At 38.5% G+C, this 25,069-nt stretch overlaps 4 protein-coding genes across 4 annotated transcripts in view; 1 reads left to right on the top strand and 3 right to left on the bottom strand.

Moving 5' to 3' along the window:
• Window positions 1-412: 412 nt before the first annotated feature.
• LOC109533727 lies at window positions 413-1,187 on the bottom strand. The gene has a single exon (XM_048666611.1). It carries the CDS (start codon window positions 1,067-1,069, stop codon window positions 452-454), a length of 618 nt encoding a protein of 205 aa, XP_048522568.1. The 5' UTR covers window positions 1,070-1,187; the 3' UTR covers window positions 413-451.
• A 4,554-nt stretch (window positions 1,188-5,741) lies between these two features.
• On the bottom strand, window positions 5,742-10,384 carry LOC109543996 (potassium channel GORK). Its single transcript, XM_048670789.1, has 8 exons — window positions 9,945-10,384; window positions 7,254-7,534; window positions 7,016-7,192; window positions 6,794-6,963; window positions 6,607-6,737; window positions 6,318-6,558; window positions 6,060-6,261; window positions 5,742-6,005 (listed from the first exon to the last, which is right to left on the bottom strand). Exons 1-8 carry the CDS (start codon window positions 10,269-10,271, stop codon window positions 5,816-5,818), a joined length of 1,719 nt encoding a protein of 572 aa, XP_048526746.1. The 5' UTR covers window positions 10,272-10,384; the 3' UTR covers window positions 5,742-5,815.
• A 1,652-nt stretch (window positions 10,385-12,036) lies between these two features.
• LOC109533725 (vacuolar ATPase assembly integral membrane protein VMA21 homolog) lies at window positions 12,037-12,692 on the top strand. The gene is made up of 2 exons (XM_019899118.2): window positions 12,037-12,243; window positions 12,299-12,692. The coding sequence occupies exons 1-2, from the start codon at window positions 12,135-12,137 to the stop codon at window positions 12,445-12,447; spliced, it is 258 nt and encodes an 85-aa protein (XP_019754677.1). The 5' UTR covers window positions 12,037-12,134; the 3' UTR covers window positions 12,448-12,692.
• A 46-nt stretch (window positions 12,693-12,738) lies between these two features.
• The window catches only part of LOC109545980 (apoptosis-stimulating of p53 protein 2), a gene marked incomplete in the record, with an annotated part of 130,613 nt that continues 118,282 nt past the window's right edge, over window positions 12,739-25,069 (bottom strand). The window contains 9 exon segments of the mRNA XM_048661139.1: window positions 12,739-13,376; window positions 13,439-13,638; window positions 16,515-16,815; window positions 16,873-17,151; window positions 17,211-17,609; window positions 17,676-17,900; window positions 17,961-18,146; window positions 18,202-18,543; window positions 21,441-21,606. Of these exon segments, the coding sequence (XP_048517096.1) occupies window positions 13,341-13,376; window positions 13,439-13,638; window positions 16,515-16,815; window positions 16,873-17,151; window positions 17,211-17,609; window positions 17,676-17,900; window positions 17,961-18,146; window positions 18,202-18,543; window positions 21,441-21,606 (2,134 nt within the window).

The following is a 25,069-nucleotide window of genomic DNA, read 5'->3' as shown; positions in this document are numbered from 1 at the left end:
AATTTTCAGTGAATTTGACTCAATTCACTACGGGTTTTAATCGGGATTGATTTGCAACCACTGAATTAACATAAAACTGTAGCAGGCGAAGTTAAAACCCTGCGTAAAATCCACATATCGGCGTTCCAAGATAGAAGTTTTCGATACAACGGCGAAAAGTGTCGTGCGGGAGGACGGCGTTTGACACCCGAGAAGAAGTCAAGTAATTTTGTAATTTGTCAAAAGCGTACTTTTGTAAGCAAATAGAAGTGAAACAATTAATGTTTGCATAAGATGCATATTTTGCATGAAAATTGCGCTATTTAAAAAGAAACACGTGTTTTGCTTGTGGCTACATCGGCGAGCGCAGAAAAATAGACCATTTGAACGACTTTGAGACTGAACTTGATGTCCACACTCGACTTTCGTCTCTTGTACCGTATTCTACTATTCATTGGCTACTAACTTCAATTCAAGCATAAGAAACAAGTGGGTTTAAGCACTGCTTACCAGGATTAGGTTGGTTCTGATACGTGGGTCTTCTGATCCATTCGTAGGGACTCCTAGTGGCTCCCGAGCGGGAACTGGGCGGAATATGCGGTTGGGTGCATTCGTGTTGACTCACATTCGGTGTTAGAGGATAACACCGCAAGAAGGGTGGTGCTCCCGTTGAGGGATATTGTGGAGGCTTTGAAGGATTTGGAGACGACGGCGTACTATTCTGGAGAACGACACCACTTGCACTATACGCACTTGTATTGTTATTAGGGGAAGGACTCAGATTGGTCTGTTGCGACTGGATCGGTTGTTGAGGCGACAACGATCCTTGGCTGCCCTCCGAGGCATATTCTTGCTCGAAACTGCCAACGGAGGAGATATGAGGCACCGTGTGGGCAAAGTGCTGTTGGCCTGAATAGTAAAGGTCTTCGTTCGGAAAACCAAAGTTTGGCTGAACATTACCGTTGCTCACATGGCTCATTTCGTTGCTGGCCATGTGATGAAGCCCCATATGCATGCGCCCATCAAAAACGCGAAAATTCGTCGGAAAATAACCCTCCGACACTGGCTGCTGAAGCGGATTGTGATACATCTTGAAGCACTAATGTCGCCAAAAGTGTCAGTTCGAATTCACTCGATACGCACTTATCACTCGGATGACTACAACTCGAACACTTGCACTTGCGGGAATTTTCACAGTCATTCAATTCTTATCAATAAGAAGGGATAGGGATGGGGCGGAGCCTAACACGACAATACGCCCCTGATCCGCACTAAGTAGGGAACATGGCTGCGCTAGAAACTTGGCCAGCCAATCCCAGCCCCGCTCTTTGAGCCGGTGTTTCAACTTTATTATGAGGAAATATTTAAATAATCAAAAGGTGTAATCTCATGCTAATCTTTCGGGTATATGGTGGATTTCTATTCGGTGTAAATAGAAAAGCCCCTCTTTGAAGTAATTGCAGAGTTTGAAAAAAATCGAGTAAAAATATTAGTTGATCTAGAAAATAAAAACAATATAAAGAACATTTTTTTTCGCTAAATTGCCCGTCGGGCAATTTTACATGAGCTTCATTCATATGCAGCGAAACCCACCCACTTCAAAAGTGTTACTTATCAGTTTTACAGGTTTTCAAGCAAATTACTGCTAACTTATCGATTGAGCCGCTTTCAAAGCGCGTCAACCCTGCATGTCATTCAATCAGTGCTTTGTCAAATTGTCTACTCAATTTTTGCCACTTCTGTGCAGGATTTTGTGGATTTTGCGAAAAACTAACGTTGTCTTGACGGTTTAGTGCCATTTTCTCCATCGATAGGAGCATGCAATTTTGGACGCATGCATTTGAACCGTGAGCATGATTGTCATGCATGGTCTGACATCTATCTGTCAAGCTGACGGGGTCATTGGCTAGAGCAAGTAAGTAACTTAATTTTTTAAAACTTTGCTGGATTTTTCTACACTTACCAACCATTTGCGGGGCAGAAATATTCAAGCTGCCTTTAGGCACCGTTTTCATCAATTACTCATTTTCTGGTTGCATTGACACAACTAGCAACTGGCCACAAAAGCATAGCAAACATAGTGCTGGTCAGTTTAGGGCTTCAAATGTAGTTCCAATGCGGGCTCGGTTCGAGAAAGTAGAAAGAAAGTGGAAATAAGTTGGAGCCTGGAACTGCCACAAAAAATCATCTTTACATGTAAAGAAACCGAACGAAACGACAAGAAACGCCAGGTGTTTGGGGTGGCCTTGTCTGAAGAGTTGATTGGAGTATTTACACCATTTATTGTCAATGGGTGTTACAGTCAATTAATCAGCTGGAACTGCGTTAGGTGAAGACTTGAAATTCAATTTTACACATACGAAGCATGGGTTGTTTATCGCAGAAAGTTTGAAAACTGTGAATCTTTAGAAACAATTTTGAGACATTTTCAAAATTTGGTGTTGCGTCGACGTTTTGCAACAGCTTTTTCTCTAATTCGCCCTGATTAAACTGCTTTACGTACAAACTTGAGTTTTTGCGTCAGCATAGTTTCGATATCGGTGCTTCATAATTTAAAGTTTGGAAACTGTAAATGTTTAGAGAAAACATTGAGAATTTTAAAAAATTTGCTGTCGCGGTGAAGTTCAGCAACCGATTTTATTTTGGTTCGCCCTGTTGAAACTGCGCTAGACAGACACTTTAATTATATTCTCGTCATAGAGCAAACATGGGTGGTTTATCATTAAAAATTTGGAAGTTTTGCATATTTATAGAAAATTTTGAAAATTTTCCAAAAGTTGGTGTTGGGTTGAAATTTTGCAATAGCTTTTATATTAACTCGTCCTCATGAAACTGCGTCAGGTAGAAAGTTGAGTTTCATTCTCAGCATAGGTTAGTTAGTTAAAGTTTGAAAACTGTAAATATTTAGAAACAATTTTGAGACTTTTTCATAATTTGCTGTTGCGTTGAGGTTTTGCAATTGCTCCTATTTTGGTTCGCCCTGACGAAACTGCGCTAGATAGAGACGTGAGTTATATTCTCATCATAGAGCAAGCATGGGTAGTCCATCAAGGAAAATTTGGAAGTTTTGAATATTTAGAAAAAATTTAGCAAATTTTTCAAAAGATGTACTGAAATTTTACAATGCTTTTTGTATTAATTTGTCCTTATGAAACTGCGCTAGGTAGAAACTGGAGTTAGTTTTAGTCTCAGCATAGTTCAGACATTGATGGTTCAACACGGAAAATTAGGAAGCTCTAAATAGGTTGAGGGAATTTTGAGAAATTTTCAGAATTTTGGTCTTGCGTTGGCGATTTGCTACCGGTTGTGTTTTTAGTCGCTCTGAAGGGGCTGGGTTAGTGCGTTAGGAAAATACTTGATTTTTCTATCAGCGCAGTTTAAGCACAAGTTACACATTCCTGCAAATTTTGGATTCGCTAAACCCTTTGAGACATTTTTCAGATATTTTCAAGCTGAAATGTGAAATTCTGCAAGCTCATTGCTCATTGCACTTAATTACATTACTAAAAATACAGAAATCAGTATGACTAATAGTACTAATAATAATAAATTTCAAGTACAATTTTTTTTGGTTAAATTAATTACGTTTCTCGGTTCAAAAGATGAAATTTGGCAGAATTTATGGCAGGTTTCGGACCATTGTTGCGTGAGCCAATGTATGTTTTTCTAGTGGTAATTGTTTGTTATTATTGTCAAATTATTTGGTCGTGTTCTTTCAACAAATCGTTACCGAGTAGCGGAGCCAAACGTGCCATCAAGCGCTTCCTGCGGCTTTTTACGACATAATCATGGGGGCATATGTTAGGAAGGCGTCGAAAGCCGTTTAGGGCCCATGTATTTACGTTTAATGAAACTGTATTATCGTATTTACATATCCAAACACCACTTTGCGTATGAATTTGTAGTTTCACAGTAGACAATCCAGGGCCTTCATTTGAAGTGTTGTATTTAAGGTAATGGCTTGAAGTTGTACTGTGAATTTTTGTGCGGATTTTTCGCGCATTTTTGAGCGTTTATTTCTGCTTCTTGTTGGTGTTCGCTTAACTTTTTGTGTCATTGTTGTAAGTCGCATAATTTGGGATTTTTACATCTACACTCTGCTATGTTTCAGTTTGTGAAAATTTCTGTGTAAACCGCTCAGTGTGTCTGCAAAGTTCCATGTTTTTTTTGTCTTAATAACATGCTTATCTATTTCAAATAAAACCTCCCATTTTTTTCTCAATTTCATAGTTTACCTTTAAATGTGTGGTTGAGTTTGTTCAGAAGTTTTGTTCTTAGACCTAACCGGTCTTAGGTTATACGGCAAAATTTTAAGAATTACTTAATTTTTATTCTGATCAAGCCAATCGTTGTCAACTGACTTGGTTTGCAAAAGTCCGGATTTTGCGAGGTTTTTTAAAACTTAAAGATGCAGCTTTTTTCTAGTGATGGGAAAAATTTAAAAATTCTACTTATTCTTGATTTAAAATTATAATTTTTTAAAGAAACGCGTTTACATGAGTGTAATTGGTCATTTTAGGCTAGAGTGTATTTGTTTAGCAAACATCTGAATTTAACGCGGTTTTAATCAAATTTAACGGGCTTAAAGATTCAGATCTCTTTTATAGACGGTGAAAACTTCAACTTTCTGCTTCAGCTCTGTTGAAAGTTACAATTTTTAAGGGAAATTATGTAAGTGTGAAATTAGTTATTTTATGCCTCCATGGGTTTGTTTAGCAAAAATCAGGATTTTACGTGATTTTATTGAAATTTCACAGACGTAAAAATGTAAGTTTCTTCCATATATCGGGAAAATTTAAAAATGCTACTTCGTTTTGATTGAAAGTTACGATTTTTTAAAGAAAATCGTATGTGTGTGAAATTTTAGGCTGAATTGTGCAGTATGTCGATTAAATTGTAAGAAATTAAAGATTCTTTTATAGATAGTAAAATTTGCAAGGTTCTACTTGATCTTTGCTGAAAGTTACAGTTTCTTAAGGAAGGTGTGTTTGTGAAATTAGTCATTTAATTCTGTGTCCTAAAATTAATTTTGTGTACAAAAATCAGGACTTTTCCTTCTGTTTCTGTTCTGTCTATCTGTACGACGCTTTTTGGAAATAGCTGTGAAAGTAAACCGACCCAGTCGCTTGCATGTAATCAAAAGAAAGCAACTGGAAGTATAAATTAGTCTGTTATTCTAGTCTGAATTTTATATACGACGTAGGATTTGGGACGTCAGCGAATGCCACAAATGATGTCTAAAAAGAATAAAGGGATCTAGTTTATGCCCGGATAAACTTGTATAAACCGAAATTTAAAACAAGCCGACACAATTACCTTTATCTCAGCAGATTTAACGTTTGAGATAAGGGCCAGTTGTAGTAAATCAAATATATAAATATAATAAACGTCTGACAGTCATCGCTTTTTGAAAAAACAACACAAAAATGTGTTTGTAAAAGCTGATTTTTTTCCCGCAATCCTCAATTAGCATTCACAACAGGCCCGGGTCTTCGGTTAACAAATGGCTCTAATCATCGAACGAAATGATAGCGATTAAATTCCGGAAAAAATTTAGCCAGTTAGTTAACATTCACACCCCATCGTGAGCTGTTCGGGTGCGTCTTTGGAGGGCATAAATCAAAAAGCGACGCCAACCGACGCTAAGCGGTCTTATGGGACGCATTTCCTCACTGGAGCCGATTTGATCGATGGGGAGGAATGGTTATAACTCGGATATAATGATGTTTGGTTACCCGATTGTACGCTTAAAGGGTTTAACGTGACGGCGTAATATTTTATTGAAACCTTCACAACATTTCCTTTGAAAACTATGAGCTTATTTGGTTAAAACCTACTAAAAGTAATTTTCAAAATGAGTTGGCCTTAGTCGGGGCCTTTCGAGGATTTTCCCACTGCTCAGCTCGGAAAGTAGATCGTAACCGTGCACTTGATAGCTCAATTCCACGCTTCGATAGTTGGCGATTTTTTCCTGCACTTTTTTGGAAAAATACTTCAGCAAATCCTCCTGGTCAAAGATCAATGCCCTGAAACCTCCCTAGGATCTCCTGAGGTTCTTAAGACTATTAGCTTCTTGTTACCTGAACTCCTTTTTGCTTATACTGTAAACCTCAGTGGTTTCAACGGCAAAATAGTTGTAATTGTAAATGTATGGGTTGGCTGTGAAGGCACCAATCAGCCCGATTTCATCCCCATCCTCCAGGTGCGCCAGCTCTTCGTTATCCAGGTTGGTTAAGGCGACAGTGCCGGATGAAATGAAGAAAATTTCATCGGCAACATCCCCTTGAAACACCCGGAGCTGAAGCCAAGAATCAATAGTTTTCTGGGTTTAAGCTTACCGCGTTTTGCAATAAAATCCTTCGGAAGGTACACAATCTGCCGCGCATTTCCTATAATGGCGCCCACTACGCTTCGAGGAAAAGCCCTGAATAGTTCCACCTTAGTGATCAACTTTCTAGCCCCGTAAAGCATGAGCTCCTGTCTCAAATAGGCTGAAAGAGTGGCGAAAATCGCCTGCTCGTTAAAGAAGTGGTTTTGGTACTTGTAGCGGTAATACTCCAACAGGCGGCTCCTTAACACCTAATAAGGGTTTAGGCTTTCAGCTGAAAAATCCTCAAAATCACTCACTTGGGGCAGCCGCTTTTGCCTCATGAAAACCTCCAGCTGCAGCAGATACTCCTCATATTTGCTCTCAGAAATGGTCACCACGCTGAATATCTTCAAGATGCAGGCGATGACATAAAGCGTCCATACTCTACCTAAACTTCCCCAGTTCTTCATTGTTCAATCTCTCATTCATCTGCTTGAGGCTCACCTGATATCATAACAATTACCAGCATCAACTTCTGCAGTCCGTCCCTCAAATCGGTTCCATGCAGCCCTTCTCCAGCCCCAAAGAAATGGCACACAACGCAAAGCATTGATTCGGTATAAGCCTTGAGCATGGGAATGTTATTTCCTAGGGAAACGTTCACGCGAACAGGCCTGCAACCGACCGTTTTTTACCGTCGGAAAAAGTTGGAAATATTCAGCTCACCAGGAATATTCTGGAAAATTCTCGCCGCCAATAATCCAGGGGATGTAATAGTAGAAGCACGCGAACGAATTCAGGATGATCAGCGTGACGACGAACAGTCGCAAACAATCGTGAACCTCTTCGCGCATCCTGCAATTGAGCACAATTTCCTTCAAGTAGTTAAACACAGTTCCAGCTCTGGAATGGAACAAAAAAATCAGTCGGGAAGTTGGAACTGAGAATGTTCGGGAAACTTTGCCTCAGCATGCAAGTCATGTTTATCAAGTACATAAACCGTGTGATCTCCGTGTAGATTCCAAACTTCAAGTTCATCAAGTAGTCAATGATGTAATAAGTGCAGAGGTATTTTTTCCAGATTTTCGTTGGCTGGATGACGATCTCCTTGGTTTTCGTATTTATGTAGCCAGTGAAGAAGAACATGGCAGCGCAACATGCTTCTAAAGGCGAAAGCACATTCGTGTAGAAGAAGAAGAATGGATCATAATGGTATTTTTCCTTGTGTGCTCGGGTGTAGTAAATCTAAAAATGTAACAGAAAATTGTTATTTTGTTGGAGGAGGTTCCTAGGGGTTTATGGAAAGATAAAGCCGCAATTTCATCTTTTTGGGGCAAAAGTGGTGATTCTTTCATTCAAGGCCCCTTGTGTTTTGAAGTTGAAATTTCGGGATGAATGTTGATTTTCCTTTTAAATCAGTAAAATACTCAGAATCTCAGATTGAGGTCGATATTTCAATGCAAAAATAGAACACTTGAAAATTTGGGAAATAAATCTACAATTTCAATTTTGTTTAAAGTGGATGTTTCGAGTTTAAACAATACATTTCCAGTGTGGCATCGAAATTTCTCCGGTTCAGCGTAGGGATTCGGGATAATCTAATTTTCGGATATTTCAAATCTCGAGGCAAAAGTTACTATTTTCGGTGAAAAAGATTTAGTCTAGTAGTAAAAAATTCACAAACAACACAAATTTTTGAGTCCGAAATTCTGAAATTAAGTTGTCCTAAAAGCTGGATACAAAAGTTCGGATACAGAATTTTGACACCAAACTTGAAATTGAAATGTCCCGGTAGAAGTTGGAGTTTTGTGCGCAAAACTCCAACTTCTACAACAAAAAAAGCGCAATTTGACGAAAAATTAAGGGACATTTTATACACTTTTTAGCTTCCTTTTTAGAATCAATTTTAGGGTAACTTATTTAGCTTAGAGTAGGAACCTGTGCTCAAAATTTAAATATTTTGTAAATGTAATGTAATTTAAATATAAAAATGCTATTTGAATCCGATTTTTTTTTGTTCAAAAGTTGAATTTTCAGTCGCCCAATTTCTAGTTCGGAACATCTGCAGCTCAAAAGTCAGAATTCGGAATGCAAATCAGAAAATTCGAGTTAAAAGTTTTTGTTCCTGGCGAAGTTTCCAAGAGCAACTCGAATTTCATGGTGAAATGGCCAAAAAAGTCTAAATTTGATAAAAAAAATCCAATTTTGAAAAATTATTTGTCAGCTGAGAAACGAGAAAAAAATGAAGACAAAATCATCAACAAACCGTTCATCAAACCAGTGACTCACACTGAGATTGTTATTGGAAAGTCGACGTTAAAGTGTGAATTTACGCGCTCGTCAAAACTGGAATTTCGCAGCAAAGTGCGAGCGGTTCCCTTTGAAAGCAACTTGTCCTTCAAACGAATCAGGAAAAGATAAATTTTATCTTGAAAGAAATCATATCGAAATGCTGAAATCTCAATCTGTCAAATTTTCGGTGATCATATAGAATTCCGAGTTCAAAGCCGAAAAGTTAAATTTCTTTTCATCCAATTTCCGATTACAAACATCCATATCCAAACCGTGCGTTAAAAGTGGGATTTTAGAATCCAAATCCGAATATTCGAGAAAAATTCCAGATGAAAGTCGACATTTTGAGATCGTCAATAGTAGGATATACGAAGCAAAAATGTGAATTTCAAAATCAAAATATTGGTAACAAGACGAGAGAAGAATGATGTTTATCTCAAATTTTTGGTTAAAAAAGGGAATTCCGGTTTCAAAGTCGAAAAATTCACTTTTCTAGTGCAATTTTCAGCCCCAAACTGTGCGCGAGTTCAAACACGAAAATTGCTGGTTTCATGTTTTCAAAAAATAAATTTTACGGTGAACGTTTAGTTTTGAGGCAAAACTCGATTTTAGAGATGCATTGAAATCTCTATATCGAAGTCGAAATTTCTAAAGATTTCGGAAAATTTGCTCCTAAAAGTTATAATTTATAATTTCAATTGAAAGCTGGAGTCTTGATTTTAAAGTCGAGTTTTTTGGCTCAAAAGCTAGAGGTTCCGTTGCGCAATTTCCAATTATATACATTTAATTTCAAACCAGTTGTCGAAAAACAAAATGTTGATCCAAGCCAAAAACTGTAAAACAAAAAAATATAGATCGAAATTACAATTCAAAAATATGAATTTCGTGTGGAGAATTTTTTAGTGCAAAGTTGCAATTTTCTGATTAAAGTTTTTAATTCTTGAGTTCAGTCGACATTTTGAATTAAAAGTCGAATTGTTGAACTGTAATGGTAATGGAACTCCCAGGTAAGGAAATCCAATTTTGCATTAAAATTGCATTTCGGAATCCAAATCCTTCAATTCTAGGTAAAGTTCGAAGTGCAAATGCAAGTAGAAATTTTCTGCCTGAAGCTCGAAGTTGGAGAAAAAATTATTTCAAATGAATATTTTCTAGAACAAAAAGTACCTGGAAATTTCAATAAAAAAATGGCAAATTTCCAGTTCAAAAATTTGGAAAGCAATAAATTTAGACAAGTGTCGGAAATGGATGTTGGCATGGAAGTAAAAGCGTTGTCATTTTAAACTAAATGACAATTTCTCACTAAAAAACTTGACTTCAATCCATAAATTTCGCCTTTAAAACTAGATAAACAAAATCTTACCATTTCCACATGGACGAAGCTCATGTAAATGGGCGAAATAATCATTTCCATTATCCATAGAATGCAAAAAACCGTTTCCCTCACTCGATTAAAATTGCTGAACGGATGAATAATGAAGGAAGCACCTTGCAAGTGTCTTCTTTGCTCACTGATCATCGTCGATCGATTTCGGAAGAACCTCTTCGCACTGGTGGAGTTCGGGTTCAGCGTGAGAAACTTCCTCAATCGCCTACCGAACTTCCGGTACCAAGAAGCGTTTGGCGGCAATTTTGGCAACCCAAACGTATCCTGCTTCAAATCGCACAAATGCACGTTTGCTTTGGCCATTATTGCGCTTCGAACACCCAAAGTCAAGCGGTTGAGACAGCGGTTTTATTGACAAGGCGTCTTAAACGTTTCCTAGGCAAACAAGGCGTTTCTAGAACAATCTGTTAGGATGTAAACAATAATGGGGTGAAAATAAATTCCCGAGGAAAAAATCTGTTAAAATGTAAAGAAAAGGCTTTTCGTTTAAAGTAAGAGCGTGTGTTGTCTATTTTAACTGGAACCGTTAGAATTCTGCATGTCAATTGGTTTTTGAGGTATGAATTTTCAAAGCTGGCCATATAAAGTCGCTCATCAAAATAGGGCATTTGCCCTAATTTCTTTTTGAGTTGGCAATTTTCAAGCAAATCCGGACGAAATCGAACATTAAAATGGATCATATTTGCAAATTTCTAGGAAAAATTCTTGATGACTTGATGAAATTTGAAACTTTCACTTAATGCGTGTTTTCTTTATACAATGTAGACCTTTAAAAGTCTGGATCTTTATTGATTGTTGAGGTTTCAAAGCAAGTCGTACAGAAATGCGCCTAAAATTGGGTCACTTTTACAACGTTTTTCAAAAATGCCCGACAAAGCGCAAACATTTAATCTTTCAGTAAATATAAAAGCAAGTTTTCTCTAGTCAATGCCAACCGCTACAACTTTCAAATTTTACTAGCTTTTGAGTTAGGAATTTTCAAACAGTCATACGAATGCGCGAATTAAAATTACCAAATTTGAAAATTTCCAGAAAAAGACCTAATTGCGGTTAAAAAATGAATCTTCTACTGCGTGTTAAAGCGAGGTTTTTTATACAACTCAAACCTTTAGAAGTCGGGATCTTCATTGGTTTTCAAATTATAGTTTTTAAAGCAAGTCATGCAAATTTCCAGAAAAATGTCTGAAGGCGGTAAAATTTTTAAACTTTCACTGCACGTTAATGCGAGTATTCTTAATACAACGCACATTTTTAGAAGTCTGGATCCCGTTTGGTTTAAGGCTTATGAATTTTCAAATAACGTCGTGCAAAAAGGCGCTTAAAAATGGGCAGTTTCGCTTTCTACAAAAATCCCTGACAATTTGGAACAATTTAATCTTTCAGTGAATATAAAAGCGAGTGTTATCCATTGAATGGACACCGATAAAAGTCTGAAGTTAGAAACTTTAAAATCAGCTCGTACAAAACTGTACCTAAAAATGGGTCGCCGCACCTAAAGATGGAAAAAGTTTGAAACTTTCACTGCAACTAACAGCGAGTCTCTTTTACTCAACACCAACATTTAGAAGTCTGGATCTTCATTGGTTTTCAAGTTAAAAGTTTTTAAAGTAAGTCCTACAAAAGTGCTCATAAAAACGGGTCACTTTAACATATTTCTGTAGAAAAGTCTGAGAATGCGGTAACGTCGAAACTTTTCGTAAATATACAAGCGAGTTTTCTCTATTGAATTCAAACCGTTAGAACTTTCCAATTTCCAGAAAACTGCCTAAAGACGGCAAATTTCTTTGGCGTCCTTTACCATTTGGCTTGCCATCAACAATTTTAAAGGAATTAATTACACAAAAAAAAATAAAAAAACATTTAAAAAATTAATTCATTTTAAATTTTTTTTGCAAAAAAATTGAATCAATTCGGTTTTAGCTCCTTGATTTCCTAAAACTTGGCCTCTAAAATTTAAATATATTTTTTTATATCAATTTTATGTTTTTTCCACACCTCCTCTGACCATCTGGTGGCAGCACTTTGCATCTTGTTAACCATCTACGGGATCTGTAATCCAGGTAAACTCAGTTGTCATCTACAGCTGATTCTGACTTGTGATTGGCATAAAAACACGTAAAGATAGGTTAATAGTTTTTGTCAAAGTTTTTTTCGTCCAAGTTAAACATGGAGCAGCCTCAGTTTACGGTTTTTAAAACAGTGCTAGCTTATTCAGCGTTCATTCTAGCTTCGCCAGTCATAGCGTTTTTTGTCACCAAGTTCCTGTTCTTTGAAGGTAGGTCGTGTGACGGAGGCAAATAAGCTGAAATAATTTGTTCTGGCTGTCTTAGGGCTTCTAGGGATTTCAAGTACAGCCAGCAACGTTTGGTCGGCCGTTCTGGCCGTGGTTGTGCTCCACATTGCATTGGGGATGTACATTTATCGGGCGTACTCGGATGGGGACAAGCCCAAAACAAAACCAACCGACAAAGTGGACTAGTCATGTGATTTCAGTTCAATATTTCGTATTTCCACACCTTTAGTGTCTAAGATATCAACTGTGATTGTACAATACGGCCCTCACTAAGCCCCCAAATTTGTTCAGTCACTGCATTTCAACATGTCGAGGATTCTTAGAGAATTAGTCTTCTGGAAGTAGGCCGTAAGGTGTCTGCATCTCATTCGTTACATGTGTAAGGCTTGTTAGTGTTACAGTTTTTTTTTATAATATACATTTTGAACAACCGTGTTTTTTTTGTTTTGGGAACACATGGCAATGAAACCCCAGTGGTAATTGTAAATAGACTTTATTCTTCATATGTATATATTTACATAAATCGAAAATATATTAAAGCAAATATTACAATAATACAATTAAGCTGTAGAGGACAAAAATTACATTACAAACCTTTAACTTAAACTACTAAAGACTGATTCATTGCACTATAACATAAAGCTAACCATGTATGAATAACTTCTCTTTGATATGGACTTTCACGTGCATTTGAAACAATACGCTGCCAAACCTTTAACTAAAACAATATAGGGGCTATATTGAGCCAAGGTTCAAAATTAACTATGTTAACAATACAGAAGTTTTGATTTATTTTGCATCATAACAGACATTTTTTTAATGCTGCCTTGTGTGTGAACAGTTATTGCTTCTCGGTTGAAGTGGCTCAAGTGGAATGCTTTTTTCAAGTTTTAACAAAACAAGTCAAGCACCAGTGCCACTTCAACGTTACAATCAACAGGATGAAAATTCATATCCAAGTACTTGAGAGCAATACTCAATCGGTGCTTTGTGCTTAGAAATTGGAAAATTCTATCTATTTATATTTAAATCAGGAAAAAGGTACATGTGTTTGCATATATCCAAAATAGTATATTCTACTAGTTGTCTTCGCTTTTCTGGACCCTCGGATAGAGCTGAAACATAATGAGTTTTCGATTAGTTTTCCTGTAGTCGAGTGCTTTTCCTCTGAACTTACCCCCAATAAGTTTCGGGGCACGTATCCTTCTTTATCTCCTAATTTCGACCACCACCACTCTCTCTCATTTTCGTCTCCTTTCCTCAAAATCGTGAACTGTTCGCCTGCTCTGAATGTGAGCTCGTCGGGCTGTTGGGCTGTATAGTCGAACACTGCGTAAACTGTGCCCCCGTTGAGAATTCCTAATTTTTCCTGTACACCTGAAAATTTACCACATTGTTTATTAGGTGCCTAATTCACCCTAAAGTCTACAAGTTGATGAGTTTGGTTTTTCAAAAGCCTATTCAAGCTGTCAAGGTACTGTTGAAATTAATTTTACAACAACGACAACGTGAAAATGCTAATTGGAAAAATTGCCAGTTTTAAAAATGTGCGCAACGAGCACTGAGGATGGCGGCATATCGAAACTTTCAACGCTTATAAACGGGGCTTTTCTGCATTAAATGCCACCATTCAGAACACTTTAGTTTGATTCGTTTTTGAAATATATTTTTTTTGAGGATGTACATGCGAGAAATGTCATAAGAAATGGTCAATTTGCAATGGAAAATGGTTTCAAGCATGTGACGTTGCTCTATTCAACGAAGCTTTTTAAGAATCTAAAGTTCTATGTATTTTAAGAAAATTCAGTTTTAAAGAAACTCGTGCTAAATTAGGCGAGTTATGAATCGTTAATTTAAAATCCCGGACGATGGTGGATGTTTTGAACCGATAAAAAAGCTTAAGTGCGAGATTTTTTTTTCATTTGAAGCAATTTGTCCAGTTAAACGCTTTTCATGCACCGTTTTAAGGAAACTGGTACAAAAGCGAGCATGAAAAGGTCTACTTTTGCAAATTTCCTGACAAATGCCTGATGACGGTAAAAAATTGGAACTTTCACTGCATGTAAAAGCGAGTTTCCTTTATTCAGTGCAAATGTTTGGACATGTAAATCTCACCTGATTTTTGAGTTATAGATTTTCAAACAAACTCGTACAAAAACGCGCATAAAATGGGTCACTCGCAAATTTCTACAAAAATTCCTGACGATGCCCAAATATTGAAACTTTCAAGGAAAACAAAAGCTCAGTCTCAACAGGTTTTTGTCTAATGGATTTTCATACAGACTTTTGCAAAAACGCGCACTAAAATGCACCATTTTCGGAAATTTCTATAAAAATTGATAAAAATGCAGAACATTTCCAACTTTCTAAATAATGAAGCTACTGTATGCCAGCCTTTAGAAGTTTAAATCTCAACATGTTTTTGTGTTATGAGTTTTCAAACAACTAGTAGTTCAAAAGCGCGTATTAAAATTCGCCATTTTTCCAAATTAGTATAAAAATTCCTGATAATGACGACGAATTGAAAATTTCTGCTAATAGAAAGGCGAGTTTTTTTCTATTCAATGTAAAACATGAGAATTCCCAAGATTAACAGGGTTTTGAGTTATGAATTTAAAGAAAATTGACATAAAACCGTGGTATTTTTGCCAGTTTCTACCAAAATCGCTGACGGTGCGGGACACTTGAAACTTTCTGGAAACGGAAAAGCGAGTCTCATTTATTCCACGCAAACCTTCAGAAATCGCAGTCTCACCAGGATGATGTGTTATGAATTTTCAAATAGTCGTACAAGAACACGTAAAAAAATGGGTCACATTCGCAAATTTCTGCAAAAATCCCTGACAATGGTGACAAATTAAACAATTCTGCTGAAAAGGTGAGTTTTTTCTATCCAATGCAAAACATCAGAATGTCTAATATTAACCGGCTTTTGAGTACTGAATAAAAAAAAAACTGATACAAAAACGCGCGTCAAACTGTCGAATTTTTGCAAATTTCTACATAAATCACTGATAGTGCGAGAAGATTGAAACTTTCTGTAACCGGAATAGCGAGTCCCACTTATTCAATGCAAACGCTCAGAATTCTCAGTCATAATAAGTTTTTGTGTTGTCTGTGCAAACAAAGTTGTACAAAAACTCGCATACAAATTTCTGTAAAAATCCTGGACAGTGGCGAAGAATTGAATCTATCTGCAATAGGAAAAGCGAGTCCTTTATCATCAAGCCAAACCGTACTAAAAATAAACTTTTCAGCGAAAATAAAAGCTAGTTTTCTTTATTGAATGTAGATCTACAGAAGTGCCAATATGAACAGGTTTTTGAGATATGAAATTTCAAACAAACTAGTACAAAAACGCGCAAAAAATGGGTAATTTTTGCAAATTTCAACAAAAAGTCTTGACAGAGCCGAAAAATTGAAACTTATCTGCAAATGGAAAGGCGAGATTTTTCTTCTCAATGCAAAAATTCAGACATACCACGACGTATCACAAGATTTTTGTGTCATGAGTTTCCAGTCAAGGGCGTACAAAAACCCGCATGAAAATGGGTCCGATTCGCAAATTTTTCCAACAATCTCTGAAGATTCCCAGAAATTGCAACTTTTAGTGGAAACAAAAGCGTGTTTGTCTTTTGTCTATTCAATTGAGGCCTCCGGGTGGCTCAAGTTTATCTGGTTTTTGTGATGAATTTTCAAACAACGTCGTCAAAAACGCACGTAAAAACTACGTACGCGCAAATTTCCAGACGAATGCCTGATGACGGTGAAAAACTGAAACTTTCAAAGTACGTAAAGGCGTTTTTAAGAGTTTGGAGCTTTTAAAATAGTACAAAAAAACGTCCATAAAAATGGGTATTTTTTGCGAATTTCTACAAAAGACCCTGAAGATGCCCAGAAATTAAAACTTTCAGTGAAAATAAAGTCTAGTTTCCTTTACTCAATGCAAACCTTCAGTCCCAATCTCAACTAGTTTTTGAGCAACAAATTTTCAAAGAAAGTCGTACAAAAACGGGCATAAAACGGGACTTTTGCAACATTCTACCAAAAAACCCTGATGATGGAAAAAAATCGAAACTTCCGCTGCATGTGCACTACAAGAGCGAGTGTTCTCTGTACAGTGCAAACTTTCAAAAACGAAAAAAATCTGATGTTCAATACAGGGAAGCCCGGATTGATCAAAACCTAACTTTCTCACCTATCCCCAAGGCTTCAGCTCAAGGGCCTTGAGAACCAGATTTGCCCCTACTTACTATATAAATATTCCGAACATCCATCGAACCCTTCTTCGTCTTCCTCACATTTTTCCGCCGCTGTTTCGTGGTCGCTTAACGTGGTAGCAAAAATGCAGGCTCCATGCTCGACCAGAAACCTGACCATCGTCAGGTTATTGCAACTGGCTGCGCAGTGCAGGGGCGTCCAGCCATCACTATCCTGCGCATTCACGTCGCACCCGAACTCCACCAGGAACTTCACGATTTCAATGTGTCCTGCACAAATCGCGTTGTGCAGGGCTGTGATGCCTTCATCGTTTGCTGCGCTCGGATTGGTCACCTGAAACCCCCCACTCAGTTCAAAGAAGGTTCATGGTTTCTCCAAGTCTGAACTCACCTGAGTGGCCGTTTTCCTCACTAGTTCCAACTCGCCCTCCAAACTGGCGTCCAACAGAAGGGCCAATGGGTCGAAGCTGACTCTTCTGGACAAGTTGTGCTTGCCCGTCTGCTTCAAGTTGCCTTTCTTTATTCTTCTGATCACGTTGTCCTCCCTCAGGTCTTTGGAGTCGGTGCTACTGGTTTCGTCCACTGATGATTTGGAGCTTCGATCAGTTTCGTCCTTGGAGACTTCCTTTTCTTGAAGCTGAGCAGTCTCTTGCTTCTCTGCCGACTGCTGCTGAGGAGTTCGGAAATTAGTTGCTAAGTTCCTGCAAGTTTCGTTTTGGTGGAACCCACCTGCGACTCTGCATAAGGATGAAAGACTGGCGGTAACTCGATTCGCCGGTTGCTCAAGATCAAGCCATTCAGCTTGGAGCTGGAGCTGAGGCTGCGCAGCTTCGGTTGCTCACTAAGCTGCTGTTTCTTGATGTTGAGCGGTTTCGGCTTGATGATCATTTCAGATTGAGGGGGCGGCGCCCCCGAGGCGCTTTTAGTGGCACTTTCGCTGCTGGGAGGCTTCTGAGTGGGCGGCTTGGCTCCCACAGGAGGCGACGATTTGTCTTCAGGTGGTTCTGTCAGGGGCAAGGGCGGCGGTCTGGTGGCGGGATCTTCAGTGAAGATCTGCGTTTGTCTGGGGGGCGGCTTGATCGCAGGTTTAGGAGGCAGCGCTGGTTTTGGGGTGCTGTCATGAGACACCTGGAGAAGTATATGAGAATGTGAGCAAATTGGGTCAGGTTTTGGTGTTGAGAGCTCTTCAGTTACCTCGGGGGTTGATAAGGGAGTGCTGGTTGATTGGGGTGGCGACAGAACACTGCCCTGCGGCGACGGGAGAGTTTGGTTGCCCTGGTAGACCGAAGAAGGTGGTTTGGTCGTGGTGGTGATGGTTTGAGGCTCCACTGGCTGGACTTTGATTGACGACGTCTGGTAGACTGTGGATGGAATGTTGGAGTGGTGGATCGAAGTGGGCGCTACGCTACTAATTGGCTTCTGCGGGAAAAATTAGTCGAGTTTCTTTAAAATTCAGGTTACCACTTTTGCGTTTACTACTTGATATGTGGACGCGGAGTTGGCGCTTGGATATGTGTGCTGTTCGTTCTGGAACTTGTTGGACCGGACAATCAGCTCCTCCTTGGCATGGTTGCCGTTGGAGAAAAGATTCTGGTCCTTTCCGTCGCTGTTCTTGCGACTGATCAAGTCGTGTTGATTCAGCGGCGTCGCAATGTTCTTGTTCACCTGAAACCGACCACACAACTACAGCTGCAACTAGACGGGGCTGTAGCTGACTTACTTGACTGAGTGGGGCGCTGTGCACCATCATATGCGCCGCCTGGATGACATTGTTCATATTGCTGTTGACTGCATTTGATATGTAGTTACTGTCGTCTTTCTCGTTGCTGTTGTGGTCGTTCTTCAGGTTCTTGTTGTTGGTCAGCAGGTTGACGGTGAACTTGGTGTTGTAAGGCAATGTTTGATATTTGGGGTCTGATTTCGATACGGAGAATTCCTTCAGATTGTCGTCGTCGTTTCGCGGAATGTAGACATTGGCCATCTTGTGGGCCAATTGTTCTTGGACATCGTTGTTGGGTTCCAGTTTGATATGTTGCTGATATGCCGGATGATATGCCGTTTGCTGAATTGTTGCCAAAAACACCGGGAATGTTAGCGGGTGGTTTTTCCATCATAGACGCGCAAAGAAACTGGCAATATGGAAAGTGGCTGCTAAGCGAAATAACACGACATTAAAAAATGCTCACGGCTTTTTGCTATTTTCTCCCCAGGGAAAAATCGTTTAGTAAACATACGTTTGAAATTTTAGCTCGAACTGGCGGTTATTAATTTTCCTATTTTCAGCACGGGCAAATACGGAAAGTTGTCTTTTCTTGGGCGAGCACTCAAATTTCCTGCTCTACGTCTCATGATTATTACGCAACAGCCGCAAAATTCCACATTATTGCCAGTTTCAATTATTTAACGTTAATTGTTTGCTCGCTACATTTGACTATTCGCCCCCATTTTGGCTGCATGTCAAGTCTGGATTGGTAATTCAATTGGGATGAATTTCCTTCACGGTTTAACCCGCCTGAGCGCATTTGCTTCGGATGCTTTTCGTACTAACAGCAGATTTTTTCGGCAAAAGCCAATTTTGAATGATATCTGGCCTGGATGTGAAGAAATCGACTTCGAAATGTTCGTGTGCAGAAATGGCCGAATTATTGAAAATTTGTGAAGTTGATAAATTAATATTCCACGAAATAATTATAGGAATATTAGGAAACTAGCCGAGAGTGTTAACGAACACCTTGGCTATAGATTGCTGAAATCCGCTTTCTGATATCCGGCCGGGTTTGGAAGAAATCAACTTTGGAAGATTTGGCAGAAATGGCTAAACGACTGAAAATTCGGTCGACGTTCAAAAATTCATGTCGACGTCAGCATCTAAGGAAATATGTGAAAACTTGCTCAGTGAATTGAGGAAAACCTTCTTCATGGATACCTGAAATTCGCTTGCTGATTTTTGGGCGGGTGTTGAACAAATCGACTTTGAAAAATTTGGGTGTGGAAATGGTCAAACGGCTGAAAATTCGTCAAAGTTCAAAAATTCATATTGACGGTAGCAACGGAGGAAATACACGGAAACTTGCACACTGCATTCAGGGAAACCTTCTTTATGGATTGTGGAAACCCGTTTTCTGCTAGAGGATCCGGTTTTGCAAAAATCGAGTTTGAAACATTCGCGTGCAGAAATGGCTAAACGACTGAAAATTCGTCAAAGTTCAAACATTCATATTGACGGTAGCAACTATGCAAATATAAGGAAACTAGCACAGTGCATTCAGAAAAACTTTCCTTATGGACTCCTGAAATCTGTTTTCTGATACTCGGTCCGGTTTTGAAGGCATCAACTTTGAAAGAACAGGGTTCAGAAATGGCCGAACGATTGAAAATTCGTCAAAGTTCAAAAATTCATATTGACTGCCGCAACCGCGGAAATACAAGGAAATTCGCCCAGTGTATTAACGAAAACCTTCTTTATGCATTGCGGAACCCCGTTTGCTGATAGCGGACCGGGTTTTGAAAAAATGGACTTTGAAAGAATAGAGTTCAGAAATAGCCGAACGCCTGAAAATTCGCCAAAGTTTAAAAATTCATATTGATGGTAGCAACAGTAGAAATATAAGGAAATGTGCCCACTGCATTGAGGAAAAACTTCTTCATGGATGGTAGAAACCAGTTTGCTGATAGCAGACGGGGTTTTTACAAAATCCAGTTTGAAAGATTCGCGTGCAGAAATGAAAAACGACAGAAATCCATATTGACGGTAGCAACGGACGAAATATAAGGAAACTAGCACAGTGTATTACGGAAAACGTTCTTTCTGGACGACTGGAATAATTTTTCTGATATTTGGCCTGATTTTTAAGAAAACAGCTTTGAAAAATTTGGGTGCAGAAATGGAAAACTACATAAAATTCGTTAAAGTTCAAAAATTCATATTGACTGCCGCAACTGTGGAAAAATAAGGAAGTTCGCACAGAGTGTTTACGAAAACCTTCTTTATGGCCGGCTGCAATCATTTTGCTAATGTTTGGCATGATTTTTTAGAAAACGGCTTTGAAATATTCGCATGCAGAAATGAAAAACGATAGAAAATTCGTCAAAGTTCAAAAATTCATATTGGCGGCCGTAACTGTGGAAATATAAGGAAGTTCCCACAGTGTGTTCATGAAAACCTTCTTTATGGACTGCTGGAAACAGTTTGCTGATATTTGGCCTGATTTTGAAGAAATCAACTTTGAAAAATTCGGGTGCAAAAATAGTGGAACGACTGAAAATTAGTCAAAGTTGACAAATTCATATTGACAGCAGCAATTACGAAAATATAAGAAAATTCGCTGAGTTTGTTCACGAAAACCTTCTTGATGGCCGGCTGGAATCAGTTTGCTGGTATTTAGCTGAATTTTGAAGAAATCAACTTTGAAAATTCGATTGCAGAAATAGCCAAACGACTGAAAATTAGTGAAAGTTCAAAAATTTATATTGACGGCCGCAACTGGAAATTTAAGGAACTTCGCATAGTGCATTCAAGAAAACTCGGTTTATAGACCGCTAAAATCGGCTTTCAGAGATTCGGCCTGGTTTTGAAGAAATCAACGGGTGCAAAAATGGCGAAAAGACTGAAACTTCGTCTGAAAAAAGTTCAAAAATTGATATTCAAGGCAATGACGACGGGAAAACAATCAAACGCAGATAGATTGTTAAAGAAATCCTTCGTTATGGATGGCTGAAATCCCTTTGTCGACATATTTACTGCTTGTGAAGAAATCAGCTTTGAAAGCTTAAATTTTTCAAATTTTTGCACTAAAACTAATAAAGCTTTATTCCCTGTTTCATAAAATAACGAAACTATTGAGGATGACTATAGCAGATCCAAAAGAAATGTCTGATAAAATTAGCCCAGGGGCCTTTTTTCGAACATAAACCGTAGTCGAACTGATGACTCTTAAACCTAACATAAGGTGAACTTACGTCTTGTGTTTGAGTGCTTCGAATCGGTTGATTTTGCTGTAAAGGAACATGATTGTATGGTTCGACCGCCGCAATATTACTTCGCAGCAAACCATTGGGAGGAATGGTGTTCTGAATTTGGCTGCGGGCGAAAGCTTCATTGTTCTGCTCAGCAGTTCCAGTTAACCTGAAGCGAACAAAAAAAGATTCATGAATCATCCCCTAAGCGCTATTTGCGGCTATTTTCTCAGCGACTGCAACCTTACTGAATTGAATGCGGCATCCTTCTGGGCGAAGTCGTCGCAATCGCAACGGCACAATCAATTCCAAGCAAAATACAAGAACATATAATTCTATAGAAACAGAAACGAATTTGGGCGGTTTCCAATGAAGTTTAAAAATAAAAGCCGAGTAAACTCGGCTACACTTCTAATGTACTATCGAATTTTCGATTGCAATTTAGGGAACAACGCTTGTCGATTTATCACACCCATTAGTTTTAATCGCCGAATCGCCGAAGGAAAAACTCTTCAATTTTGCACGTTGTTTTCTGCTTAAGTGGAGTTAGAGAGAATGTTGAAGATCAAGAGTTGAAATTTCGCGGCTTTTGCTTCAAACTGGTGAATTTTTCGCGCTTTTAGGCCGCCATGGAAACGAGATCCTTCTAGACGTTTCGCAAGCAGGAGTGGCTTGCATCTTCAGAGGCAAGTTTAAAACTTGAAAATCCACTGTACGTGATTGCGGCATCGATTGGGCGCCCCTGATTATCCGGCTCGCTAAAATAAAAATATAAACCCAGACAATCATTTATTGAAACGTAAAATCCAGAAATGTAAATTGATGATTTGATTGCCTGGTGAATTCGGCCAAACATGTTGCCGCCATTAATTAAACAACAATTATTCGTAATAAAATTTCATCAAACACTGCATCGATCGCCATTTGGTTGCTTCATTTAAAAGCGGAATAACAGGAATGAGAGCAGATATTTTGCAATAACGAAACGTGCTGAAATTGATTATCTAGAAAAGTTAGTATTTGGGTAACGAATGGCTCGGCGACGCGACCGGAAAATACAAAAAGGAATTTTTCTCGGCACAGCTGGAAAATGGGCTACAAGAGTTATTCGTTTTCAATTTAGAAATGGGTTTTAATTACGTCTAATTTGCGAACTCGACAAACACGCTTTAAACGCATTAGTTGCTCTAAATGGCGAGACAGTAATTTTCCGCTCACAGCAGAATAATTCACAGAATCCCCGATGAGATGAAAGAGAAATATATACAAGAAAGAATGCACAAGAAGCAAATAATTAAAGAAATATGATGAGGGCGTTTGCTGCAGCTCAGAGCTGATGGAGCGAAAACAATGCAGAACATTGAATCAGGATGAATTCACTGTTGACTGTGAAGAATGTTGGAATTTTTCTGATTTTTCGTTAATAATCTGCGCAGGATTTTAAACGAATTTCTGCAATGCGGATTTTCAATTACTAGAACAGCGGAAAAAGCTACAAAACGAACGAGATTCAATGCACCAAACCTCTGGATACCGGCTAATCAGAAACATGCTAGATGAATTCGCAATTGCGCTTGTAAACATTGAAAGCCACAATGCTCGTTTAAACATTGCAAATCGAAAGCGGCAAATTGAACGAACAGTTTGCGAGCAATGCAGCTCAATTGTGCCACGATTCTGACCCATAGAGCCCAAAGTTTCAGGTGCTAATGTTGCAAATTTCGTGCGAATTTCTAATTGGGAGCTATTGAAACTCTAATTATCAACTTTGTTTGATGATTGAGTAACAGAGAAATCAAAAGGTTTATTGAGGATCCCAAGTTGTTGAGGGTAGAAACTGGTTCTTTCAAAGACTAAAGTGCAGAAATGGACGAATTCGTGAAAATTTGTCAACGTTTAAAAAATCGTATTGAAGGCAGTGCCGATGCCAATATAAGGAAACTTGTACGGTCTGTTACAAAAAGTGTTCTGTATGGATTGCTGGAATCCGTTTGAAAATTTCTGGCATCGGCAGCAAAGTCTTCAAAGTTAAAAAATGTATGTTGAAGGCAGTAAACAGACGAATGCAAGCAAACGGACACCGCGTAATCCAGAAAACCTTCTTGATGGATCGCTGATATCTAGAAGAGTTACCAAGAAAGCTATAAGATTAATATGTGAAAATAACCATTTTTAGCCCATTTGTTGCAAAAAGTGTTAATTGACTGGCGAGTTTCTTCGATTTTACTGTAACTCCTGTTAAGGCGTTCGCTTATTCCGACACCAAAATTAACACGCCTTTAATCGTATATTGTTGACCATTTCTCTGTTATTGCATAACAATATAAGAGGACCGTATCCGGATTGGTTAAATCTGGCCCTGCCAAAAACCGTACCTATAATAAATCCTGCTGAAGCACCTTGAATGCGACCATTTTTTAATAACATGAAACTGAGCGGCGTCTTTTCCATCTTGACGTTCATTTTTCACGTTTCCTCTTCGATTTTCCTCATATCAGAATGGAAGCGAACCAGTGTCTCCATTAGGAGCAAACGCCGGAAGTAAAGATGTCGTCGCTGACGCGCCAGAAAATTAATCTGTCTCTGCAATTTTCCTCTTCAAGTTGCCGATGTGACATTTATATTTCCATCTGTTTCGCATCGTTTTTTTTGTTTTGTAGTCGACCAATCTAATATTAATTAAACCGGTTTGGACGTGTCGCGTAGCGCAAAGCGGCCCTAGAAAATCTATTGAAAAGTTCGGGAATTGGGAAATTCCAAAATAAGCATTTCGTTAGTAGTTTAATTAAAAACGAACCAAATACCTTGGATCAATACAAGTTGTTTTCGTTTCGAGCTTTTCAGTTTGATAAATGTGGGTCTCTTAGCGAATGGTTTCAACCAACTGCGCTTTTTCTTTAAAAAATCGTATTTTTGCCATCTTTGGAACACACTTCACTCGAAATATGTGGAAAGTCTCATAAAAATCATCGGCGTCCTCTATTTTAAAACTTGCATCTTCCACTTGGTAACCCAAGTAGCTTTTTCAAAATTTCAGAATCTCTTGAAACAGGAGCAGCTAAAGATGTTGAAATATACACATATGTTTCACATACATCACCTAGAAGCCTGATTTTTGCGAGCTCGGGAAATATTGGTCTAAAAATCGATGTTGCACTCAACGGCGTTCTCTTTTTTTCAAATTTACATCTTCCAAGAAAACACATGTAGCAATTTGAAATTTTCAGCGTCTTTTGCAGACAGTACGAGTTAAAGATGCTGAACGTTTCACATGAATCGCCCAGAATCCTGATCTTTACGATCTTAAGAATTATTGGTTTAAAAATCGATGCTTCAGCTCAACGGCATTCTTTTTTCTAAAAATTAGAATCTTCCGAGAAAACGTAAGTAGCAATTTGAAATTTTCAGCATTTTTTGCCATCAGTACGAGTTAAATATACTGAAAGTTTCCCATAAATCGCCCAGAACCGTGTTTTTTGCGAGCTTAGGGGATATTAGTCTAAAAATCGATGCTTGCACTCAACTGTGCTCTCTTCTTTTAGAAAATTACATCTTCCAAGATATTACAAGTAGCAATTTGAAATTTTCAGCATTTTTTGGAGACAGTACGAGTTAAATATACTGAAAGTTTC

This window comes from Dendroctonus ponderosae, unplaced genomic scaffold (genome assembly GCF_020466585.1).
Source record: "Dendroctonus ponderosae isolate FM_Combo_2020 unplaced genomic scaffold, Dpon_F_20191213v2 Dpon_F_20191213_1, whole genome shotgun sequence".
In the NCBI taxonomy this organism is placed as follows: domain Eukaryota; kingdom Metazoa; phylum Arthropoda; class Insecta; order Coleoptera; family Curculionidae; genus Dendroctonus; species Dendroctonus ponderosae.
The sequence above is the reverse complement of the archived record's forward strand: the minus strand, read 5'-3'. Positions and strand labels throughout refer to the sequence as shown.